Below are 11,467 nucleotides of genomic sequence, written 5' to 3'. Positions count from 1 at the left end.
AACTAATCAAATTAATAGTAACATATAATCGATATTTTTATTGATGACATACGCTTAGGATATGAATTTGAGTCATAACCATTAATATTTTAAATCCTACTTCTAAATTGCAACTAGTGAACTTGAGCACTTTTCTTCATGGAGGGAGAAGATCCTATCATACCTCTAGGCCTAATGCATGATGGTTCATAATCTTTTAAATATAATAATTAAGTCTTAATCACATAAATATATTCAGATATATGATAGAACAACACCTATAATGAAATCGGTTTTATTTTATTTAATAATTTTGAATCATTATGAAAATTATGGAAAAAAAAAACAATATACGTAGTTATGAAATTACAAGAGGTCAAAAAACACACTTAAACAAATACATGGTCTACATATTCATCAGTTCATTTATCTTTTCTGACACATTCAATAATACTTTTAAGGCGTTTGTTATATATGAATGGTTTCTCCAACGGTACTAGGTGCCCTGCATCCTTTATCCACTCCAAAGTTGTTTTTTCACCCAAGCGTCTGATACACATTAAAACATATTCAACATATAAGATTTATAACAACTTCAATTCCTAGATAGAATTTATTTTTAACCAACTTGAAACTTATAACACACTAAAACCTCAAATCGAAACGAATTTTAAACGAGCCTGAGTCGAGTTCAAGTTTAATTTAACTCGTTTATTAAACAAGCTCGAGCTCGAGCCTATGTCATTAAGCTTGATTAGGCTCGCAAGCCTCAACAAGCCTATATATAATATAAGTTAGTATTATTTTTATATATTAAAATAAAAAATACTTTGAGAATTAGAGATTTAGGGTATTGGTAAACAAGCTTCTTAAAGAGCTCGAACCGAGCTTGAGCTTATTTAGCATGTTAGACAAAAAACGAGCCGAGCTTGTATATTTCTTTACGAGCTTGAGCCGAGCTCGATACAAGAAACCTCAAATCGAGTCGAGCTTGAGCTCGAGCTCGAATCTCATATAACTTAAACGAGTCCGAGCCGAGTTGGCCAAGCTAGGGCACGACTCGTTCACACCCCTAGTAATCAAGGCTCGACCGTAGCGGCTGGGGGGGATCGCCTAGTGGCCCATGTCAATAAGAAGCTCAAAATTCCTAGAGTATTATGGTATAATTAAATAAAGAAAAAGCTAATTTATCTAAAAATGATATGAGAAGTTTTTTTTTTCTATAAATTAGTTGTTTTTATAATGTTTTCACCATATTTGTGTTTTTTAATATTAATAGAGAATTTTCTTCCGGTATATCTATTTTCGATTGAATTTTCATTATATTATTGGCTCACTATATCTTTGGCTCACTATATCTTTGAACTGCCCTATAGTGATCATACATAATATTGAATTTGATTAAATTGTTCTTTCTTTTTAATGAAGAAAGATATAGGACTTACATTTTCATCGTGTTAGCAAGGTTGAGATCAAAAATATTGTCCTCATCACCCCACAACATATGTATCGGCTGCAAAAAAGTTTAATTCAAACACAATTTATATAACCGAAGGTGTTTCATGCCCAATAATTTCATATTATATTAACTCGCTAAAAGTTTTAATTACGTGCGAGTAGTCGGGATCCGATGTTACATCGGTGTCGGGAACAACCAAGCAATCTAAGAGTTCGTTTCGTTCTTTTCGATTGCTAAACATTGTCTACAAATGTCAAAAAGATAACATCGATCATTACATAATTTGTAATATGATAGAGAGATTGGAGTACATGTAGTTAAGTTATGAGATACCTCAAGAATGTTCCGATAAAAGAAATCGGGAAGCCATGGGAGTTTATGAAACCCAACAGAAAACATCCTCTTCAACCCCTCTACGGTTGAGGGCATCAAAAGGTCCGACCAACTTGACAAACCAAGTCTCTTATACGAGTCAAGGCTAATGGATTCGGTTAACTCTGTAACAGTGGCAGACATAACCATAGACTTGACCAGATTTGGGTACAACTGAGCTATCTTGAATCCAATCATCCCTCCATAACTTAACCCAACTAGTGTCACGTTCTCCACTCTTAGTTTCTTCAACCCTTTAGCCACAAACTCAGCTTGAAAACTTGCAGACCTCTCGTTTCTATCGGTGATTGAGCCACCAAAGAACAAGAAGTCAGGCACATAGACGGAGTATTCACGTGTCAATGCCAAAACTTGTAAGAACCATGTGAAAATACCATCCATGGCGAAAGAGTGGAGGAGTAATACGGTCGGTTTGGTGGGTGGTACGTAGACGATTTTCCCATCATATTTGGTTACGATTTCTTTTGGAACCCATATATTCATTAAGGTCCCTGGCTCTATTTCTATGGTCTGCGGTGTTAATCCAGCTAGCATTACGATTCCATGAATCAAAGGTGTTAGCACGACAAACACATTTCCCATAATTTGTTTACTTCTTGGAATCTATGAGAGGCAAATGTGAAATGTGAGATTGTGACATCTATGATTTGCAATTTGTAACTTACGCTTTTCCTCTTAATTACAATTGAATTTGGTAAGGAAAGGAATTAAATCGCCACCCACATAATAAACACCTGCTACCCCACCCCGTTTCCCGTGATACGTACGTGATTAGTTTTTAAATATTTTACCGATTTTGTTTATCCAAATCCAAATATTTTGACTTGAAAAATCAGAGAATCAGAATTAAAATTAACATCAACATCATTTTTGTCGACCATGATAAATTGATTATCAACTCATGGCTTAAGTTACAATGATTGCCTTAGAAAATAATGAAATACCATCTATCATATTAATTTACTAGTTGTGTAACCTGTGTATGATATGGATTTTTAGAAAAATAAAAAAAATAAATAAATATGAAGATCTAAAAATTTATGAAGTTTGAATTTATAAAGAAAAAATTATTAAGTTATTTAAATGTAATGTTTAATTTGTTATTTTAAAATTTTTTATTTCGTTTTTAAATCTAAATAACCAAACAAATAAAATAACTGAATTCAATTTAGAAATTTAGAAATTAAAAAGAAAGTATCATTAATGTAATTGATATGTATTTATTATACATATATTACATTTGAATATTATGTGTAGGGATGGCAAAAAGCCCCATATATTACATTTTTCTTTTATCTAATTTAAACTCGTATATATATATATATATATATATATATATATATATATATATATATATATATATATATATATATATATATATATATATATATATATATATTCTCTTTGGTTGATCTATTTTACCTTAAATATTAATCTGATAATTTTTTTCTACGTGATTTTTCATGTATGTACTTAAATTTGGTAGAAAATTTATTTATATTTTTTATGCAATTTATGGGTACATATATATTTTATAAAATCTTTAAACTTATGCTGGTAAAATTGAAATATAGAGTTTTTTCTTACGTAAAAGTTTGCATGTTAAAAGAGAAAAAGAAATCCTCATTTCCCCGTTGGGGATCCCCGGTCCCCGTTGGGGGTGGGGATGGGGGTTTATATATATTCCCCGATGGGGATGAGGATTGGAATGAGGATTCGGGGATGGGGATGGGGATTGGGGTCCCCTGTGTTCCCCGCCCCCGTTGCCATCTCTAATTATGTGTAATTTAATAAAATGGAAAAAAAACCTTAAAATGACAAGTGATATATATATATATATATATATATATATATATATATATATATATATATATATATATATATATAGAGAGAGAGAGAGAGAGAGAGAGAGAGAGAGAGCGCTAGGTTCAATTGTTTAAAGTATTTATTGTGTTATTGTATGCATAAATGTGGGGCAATCATTTCAAAACGGTAAATATGTAATCTTACATTTAATTAATTATGGTAAATATATAAATCCATTAATACCCCTTTAATTTAGAAATATCAGTTTTAAACCTCATTTCTAGTATATATCCTCACGTCCGCCTTTTCCCTCTTCTATTCTATTCATCGCCGCCCCTAACCTTTTCCCTCTCATCTCCCTCTCGTACACCATCAGTAACCATCGAGAAACCTTCGTCGGATTTATCATCTTCTTCCTTTAAACACCACCAATTTCAAAAGGGTTATCTTCTTCTTTTAAACACCACCGATTTCAGAATCGGGAAAAACAATTTATCCAATGGAGGTCTTTTAGATCCAGATTATTGCCCACCATAACTCTATGTTTTACCAAAAGAAAAACCATTGCCATCTCCAGAATCAATTGCAAAAATCAACTTTAATTTCTCGGTCTGTTAATGATTTTTAATCATTGAGGATATCCACAAAAGCATATATTTCCTAAGTTGGGAAGAACAAGGATCTCAACTAAGTCTACTAGCGAAAGATTTCGGATCCCTGGATTATTTGGCAACAGTGTTTCTAATCGACGGAAGCACCCTATGTCCGATGGTCTCGGATGACCAAAAAAACGTACAAATATTCTATTACGCACCAAAAGTCTCCGAGAGCTGGAAAGGCCAGAAACTTCTTTCCCGAGCAGAGTTTCACGTCGGGGCCCACGTCACCCAATTTCTACGTTTATAGATGCTTCCAACCTCCAACTCCTCTCCATCAGATAAAACCAACCGTTTTGCACTTTTGTTTGGGACCTTGGATGGGAGCATTGGTTATATTGCACCTCTTGCTGAGCTGACTTTTAGGAGGCTTCAATCTCTACAGAAAAAACTAGTGGATGATGTTCCTCATGTTGCTGGTTTGAATCCCAGATCTTTTCGCCACTTCCATTCCAATGGAAAGGCTCATCGCCCTGGCCCTGATACCATTGTTGATGCTGAACTCATCTGCCAGTAAGTTTCTTTTTTACCATGTTTTTGCTATTTCGTTCAATTAACTGTTTTTTTTCAAGATTTTGTAGTTGTTGGACATGTTATATTATGCATTTTTTTATGTTTTGTTTGTGCAGTTATGATATGCTGCCTTTTGAACATCAGGTTGAGATTGCAAGCCAGATTGGGACAACACGTTCTCAGATTATTTCAAATTTAAGTGACCTGGCTCTTGGTACTAGCTTCTTGTGATTATTATCATGTTTCACAGTTGACTTGTTTGTTCACAGTTGACTTGGTTGCTTATAAGTCAATTGATTTAGTGTATGGATTGGAATTAAATTAATGATGTAGTGGGTTGTGTACTTGGGTTAGATGAGTTTGATTTAACATGCTTTCTGTATGAATTATGAAATGCTATAGGCTGATGCGTCCAAGATTACAGTAGTATCTTGATTGGCTTTTTTACGGTTGAATGTTTATTCCAATTCTATTGGAATGGAATCACGAATTCCAATTCTATTGGAATGGAATCATGAGTTCTAATTATCTTGGAATGGAGTGAATATTTTCTCACTGATTTATGCATGTTCTACGGTTCTTGTTTATTGGTTTTGGTGCAATTCACAAGTCCATATATTTTTCCAAAGGAATTTAGTTTTTAATTTTTCAGAAGTTGATTCTTGAAGAACGGACCACAAAATTGAAAATGATTATAAGCGACATTATTCTTTTAGAATGTATTAGTGTCGTTGTTAGATTTTGATGTTTTCTTTCCCGTTTTGAAAGTATTCTTAGTTTTATTCTTTAACAACAAATGTAATTCGTAATTGAGTTTTATTCTTTAACAACAAATGTAATTCGTAACAATTGTTACCCGTATTCTGTAAGAAATAATGTATTTTTTGTTTTTATTCTTCAATTGATTGTTCAAGAATTTGTTATTCTACAAGAAGTTTTTAAAGTCATGATCAAGAAATCGGATTTTTAAAACAATTATATTCTGTCAGAATGTTCGGAATTAAAAGAATTATAATTCGTAAAATCAGATTTTTAAAATTAATAAAATCTACGATCCCTTAAAATAAGCAATTTTCCTTTATTAAATCTATATTAATTACCTAAAATACCCTTGTAATTAAATTACATGATATTTTTCAATTACATTTAATTCAATAATATATATTAATCACTTTCTTAAAATATGTAAAATTGATTGGCCCACAATTATGCATACAATAACACAATAATTACTTCGAATAAAATAACCTAGGCTTATATATATATATATATATATATATATATATATATATATATATATATATATACACACACACACACACACACTCACACACATATTCTCTACTTTGATAAATAAAGATTTTTTTTTTCAAATATCATTATTTCCTTAATTTGAATACATGTTATTTTCTGGTATTTTTTTTAATAAATGTTTTTCTATGTCATTTTCTCACTTTTTTTTCTTTTGTTAATTAACACATGACATTTACACCTCAGTTAATAATTGTCTTAACCGAAAATAGTCAATAAATTACAATGTTACTACTCATATTGTATTTAATGTTTTTCCTTTTAAATTCAAATTTAAAATTTAAAAATTAAATAAAATTTTGTTTAAACCTTTATATTTAATTTTTGTTTTTCTAACCCGTATAATATATATGGGTCTCACAACTAATATATTTTTAAATGATATAGTTGATTAGTAGTTAAATATGTAAATACAAAGGAGTGATGGGTAATTATAATTTCTTAAATAAATTTTTGACTTTTAAGTCCGAATAATGACGATGAGAAATAAGCAGAGAAAATTCTCAAAAGGTTGAAAAGTCGCTCAATATTGGAAAATTTGATAAACCTGAGTTTGAGTTTTAAGATTGTGCGTTGTGGTAGGAGTTTAAGTAATAATTTGTATTGAAAGTACATTTCTATACACATAAAAACCCCATTAATTGTAGCATTGGCTTTTTCGATTTACTTGTTTTTCATAAAATCACATTGTACTTTACATTATAGTATTGTACTTAACGCATATATTGTTTATTGCATTATAGCATTGTACCTTCAAAGTACGATGCTTAAATCTTTAAAAAGCTAATTAATAATAAATAAGACATTGAAATTAAAGTACGATGTTGTATCAAAAAAAATAAATGAAAGTATATCATTATTGCTTGCATTTAGCATCCTATTTTCATTGTTTCTATTATATTTCTGTAATTACAAAAAAAGTACATTGCATGAATCAGTAGAAAGAGTAACGTACGTTGATGTTCTTTTTCATTTGACCTTTTTCCTTAATCACTATTCCATTTCACCTGTATTTAGATTTAACTATCAACAATTTATGAAACCATTATTTTATTGTAAAAAGAGAAGCAATGTCCAATGCCTCCTTTTTTTCAAAAAATGGAAATTACATAGTTATTTCTTGCATTAGGCCTCCAATTGTACTTCCATTGATGAATTTTGCATTGTAACACACACATACAATGAGAGCCACATAGACATACAAACATAACCATATTTATACACCAAATATACACACACAACTACCACCTAATCACACATAGATACACACTGTTTCGGCTTGTATTGAATATCTTCATAACCACTCACACATAATAGTTATCTATTTACAATTTTTACCCATAATAGTCACACTTAGGTTTTTACCCAGAATGGTAACGTACTTATGATTTTTTTACCTAAATATTAATTAACTTTGCTTTTAGAGAAAATAGCAATGTACTTACAATACCTAACATATAATAGCAATACATTTATAACTTGTTACCCACGATAGCATTGTACTTTCAGAGTTTAGAATAAGAAATGAAAGTAGAATGTTATATTAGACAATGAAATGAAAATACATTGCTATTTCTTGCATTCCGATTCGGCTAAGTGCAAGAAAATGCTTCATTGCATCGACAAATATAACATCTTGCTTTCATTTCATATTTTTAATCATTTAAAAAAAATACTTTAATGTCTAATAAAGCAATCTACTATGCTAGAATGGGTACATTGCTATTAGCCCATTATACTTTGAAAGTACAATGCCGAAAATAGGATAATGTTAGGATTTTATTTTATTTTTAAATTTACTTTTATTTCTATTTCTATAATTTTATTTTAATTTTTGCTTATTAAAAGAATTATACTTTGAAAGTACAATGCTATATGCCGGCATCAGAACACAAAGCCAATGACGCAACTGTTGGGTCCTACTTGACACTATTAACTTCACCTTGAAACTGAAAAAAAAAAGTTCAAATACCAAAAATAGTAACACAAATATGATTAACAAACTCATAACCCTAAATAAATATAACAAACCGTATCCCAGAAAAGATTTTCACAAATTTTAAAAGGGTGATTTTCACCGCTCTTGCAAACATGAATCATGTGAGCTCGGGTAAAATAAGACATAATTCCACTAATAGCAGACCAGTTGGGTCCTATCGTTTGATACATTGTCATCTTTTCTCGTACTTCAAGAATCTTACTTGTTGGGAGCTTGGTAAATATGTGACTCCACCCCTTATAAATATGTATTTCATTTTTTTTTAAATTATAATTTTCGATATTTATAGGAACAAACAAAACACTTTCTCCATTTTATGGTTGCTTATCAACAAATCTTTATGGAGTGTTTTATGGAGCTGGGATATGGTGCAACCTCTTTGTTTTAGACTTTCAGTAAGTATAATACCAATGAATTCATTTTTAGTTCTTGTTGAAGTATTTTAATCTTAAAAAGTTTGTATCATTAAACATCATGATACATGGTAGAGGCTAATGCAAGAAGATATGCAAATGGTTATAGTGGGTCTACATGATTGTTAAACAATACATTGTTATACATTTTAGAAGAGCATGAAAGAAAATGATTTATGATTTAGAATTTTTAAAAGAAAATGATCAATCTGATGTAGTAATAGAGCCAACAACCTTAATCGCCATAATTAACAGCAAACAATAAATAGAAAAGACCATAAAAAAATCAAAACCAATATGATAACACACAAATAAGACTTTTTTGAGTTTATCAACAATAAGCATGTAACACCCAAAGTCTTGAAAGTCCAGAAAGTAAAGGAAACCCTAGATTTAAGGGGGACTCGCCGAGTCCAAGGAGGAACTCGGCGAGTCGGAGCGGGATCTGGGTCGAGGAGTAAGTGACCAACTCGGCGAGTCGGCCAAGTGGACTCGGTGAGTCTGGTCTGTGCGAGGAAAACCCTAAATCCGGAGCTTGGAGCCTATTTAAACGTCTCAATCTTCTTCCTAGGGCTCCTTTACTGTCTCTCACACCCAAAACGCCGCACCCTAAGCCTCCATTGTGTTCATTCAAGCTTTTAGCCATTTTTGAGTGGTTTTAAGGAAGAAGAAGGAGTGGGAATCTCTGAAGCATCAAGGAGTGGCCTTGGATCCGAAGTTTGGGGAGCATTTCGGAGCGTTTGAAGGTATTAAGTCGTTTCTCTCCTCCAGGTTTTCCTTGGTTATGAGTTTTGGGGCTTTTAGGCCATGTTTAAGATCAATCTTGAGCTTGAGGTCCAGATCTGAGGTTGCTACCTCAGATCCATGCTTGTTTTGGTTTAGAATCCCGTAAAGTATCAGTCATTGAGTGGATTATGGAGCCTCTTGGTCTTAAACCCTAGTTTTTGGTGCTTTTTGCCTAGATCTCCCTCTCTACGCGTAAAGTTTGCAACTTTACGTGGGGGATGGGCTTGGGAAGGGTAGATCTACAGTTTGGAGTCCATGCATGACTCGAAAGTCCTCTGCATGTATGTAGATCTGAATGGACTCGGCGAGTCCTTCGAGTGGACTCGGCGAGTAGCTTGAAGATGAGGAGGAACTCGATGAGTGGGATGAACAGCTCGTCGAGTCGGATGAAGATAGGCATGAACTCGGCGAGTTGGATGAAGATTGTCGTGTGCTCGGCGAGTCTGTTATTGGACTCGACGAGTCAGGTCGCGTGGTCCCAAACCCTTCGATTTAAGTCTCGAGTCAGCGAGTCGAGCCAGGACTTAGTGAGTTGATCAGGTCAGGATTCGGGAATCAGTAGACTCGGCGAGTTAGGGGCTGACTCAGGCGAGTCAAGTCGCGATTAGATGGACGTTGAGCATAGGAACTCGGCGAGTCAGTAAGTGGACTCGGCGAGTAGGGTTGACTTGGAAGGTTGACTTTAACCAGGACTTTGACTTGACCAGAGTTGACTTGGTTCTCTGTCAGGGTCAGTATGACTCAGTGTTGTATTGATATTGGTAGCTCGGGGAGCTAGTGGAGCAGCAGTTCGGAGTCAGTGGTCAGGTAGCGGCCAAAAGGGATTAGCAGCAGCAGTTCAGTAGTATCAGGTGAGTTTCCCTTTGTATGAATGGGTCTACGGCTACAATGCCGGCCCATGTAGTTATGAGTAGAAGACCCGGGGGTTAGCCCTAGGCACAGTATGCTAGTATGATATTCGGACGAGGTCCAATGATAGAGGGCGGGTGCCCAAGGAATAGTTTATGCGATAGTTTATACTTGTTGTCTGTGTGATACTTGTATGTGCCTGGTAGGGAGGTGAGGGTGGGCGAGGTCCCGTATCTCACCAATACCAGAGTGTGGATGGTGTTCCACATCTCAGTAGCAGCAGCCCAGGGGCGAGGCCCAAGTTAGGAAAGGAGTGAGGGTGGGTTGGGCCCGTATCTCACTATCAGTAGGAGTATGGATGAGGTTCCATGACTCATCAGTAGCAGGACACGGGCGGGGCCCAGAGATAGGCGAGGCCTTAGAGCAAGAGCTGTTAGTATATGTTTAGCTTATGTGATGTTATGTGATATGTTTATGTGCTATTATATGTTAGTGGGCGAGGCCCTGTGACAGGCGAGGCCTAAGTGAAACAGATCTGTATCCGAGCGGGGCTCGAAGCCAGGCGGGGCCTGGAGCGGCGGGGCCGTTGTAGCGGGCGAGGCCCGCAGTAGAGGGCGGGGCCCAGGATAGCGGGCGTGGCCCAGTACTTGCAGTATGTGTTAGTTGCAGCTAGTTAGAGGGCGTGGCCCAGTATGTGCAGTGCGCAGTTATGCGCATGGTATGTGGTAGGGTGGGAAACTCACTAAGCTTCATGCTTACGGTTTTCAGTTTTGTTTTCAGGTACTTCCGGTAGCGGAGGGAGGAGCTCGGGGTGATCGCATGGCACACACCGTAGATTAGTCAGCCTGGGAATGTTTACTCTGATAATAAACATGTGTTTTGAAAACTTATACTCAGATTATGTTTTGGAATGATGTCTTTGCTTAAGGAAATGTTTTATTAAAAAGAAATTTTTGGTCTTGAATTTTGGGACGTTACAAGTTGGTATCAGAGCCTTGGTTTGAGGGATTCAGACATGCTCTCGGGTGTGTCTGAACTCAAACTGAGGAATTGGTATAAAAGTTTTCAAAATAGAAAGATAGTTTTGTAAAAAGAGAGTTTTGAGAAAGAAAACAGTTTTAGAAAAGCAAAAAGAATTCAGAAAGAAAAGAACTTTGAAAAGAGAAAAGAGGTGTGGTGCATGCAATCAACCGAGCTCAAGTAAGTACCCCAAAATACCCATACAAGTTTATGTTATGATTATCAGTTGATAGAACAGCATGCTAGAATAGGACTAGGGATCTAGGGATGATGCCTTATGTGC

The 11,467-nt window shown here is 34.5% G+C and overlaps 1 protein-coding gene across 1 annotated transcript; it reads right to left on the bottom strand.

Moving 5' to 3' along the window:
• Window positions 1-259: 259 nt before the first annotated feature.
• On the bottom strand, window positions 260-2,470 carry LOC111890079 (uncharacterized). The gene is made up of 4 exons (XM_023886262.3): window positions 1,772-2,470; window positions 1,590-1,682; window positions 1,425-1,492; window positions 260-528 (listed from the first exon to the last, which is right to left on the bottom strand). The coding sequence occupies exons 1-4, from the start codon at window positions 2,411-2,413 to the stop codon at window positions 402-404; spliced, it is 930 nt and encodes a 309-aa protein (XP_023742030.1). The 5' UTR covers window positions 2,414-2,470; the 3' UTR covers window positions 260-401.
• Between the last annotated feature and the right edge of the window lie 8,997 nt (window positions 2,471-11,467).

This window comes from Lactuca sativa, chromosome 5 (assembly GCF_002870075.4).
Source record: "Lactuca sativa cultivar Salinas chromosome 5, Lsat_Salinas_v11, whole genome shotgun sequence".
Taxonomy (NCBI): domain Eukaryota; kingdom Viridiplantae; phylum Streptophyta; class Magnoliopsida; order Asterales; family Asteraceae; genus Lactuca; species Lactuca sativa.
This window is presented reverse-complemented; position numbering and strand designations above follow the sequence as displayed.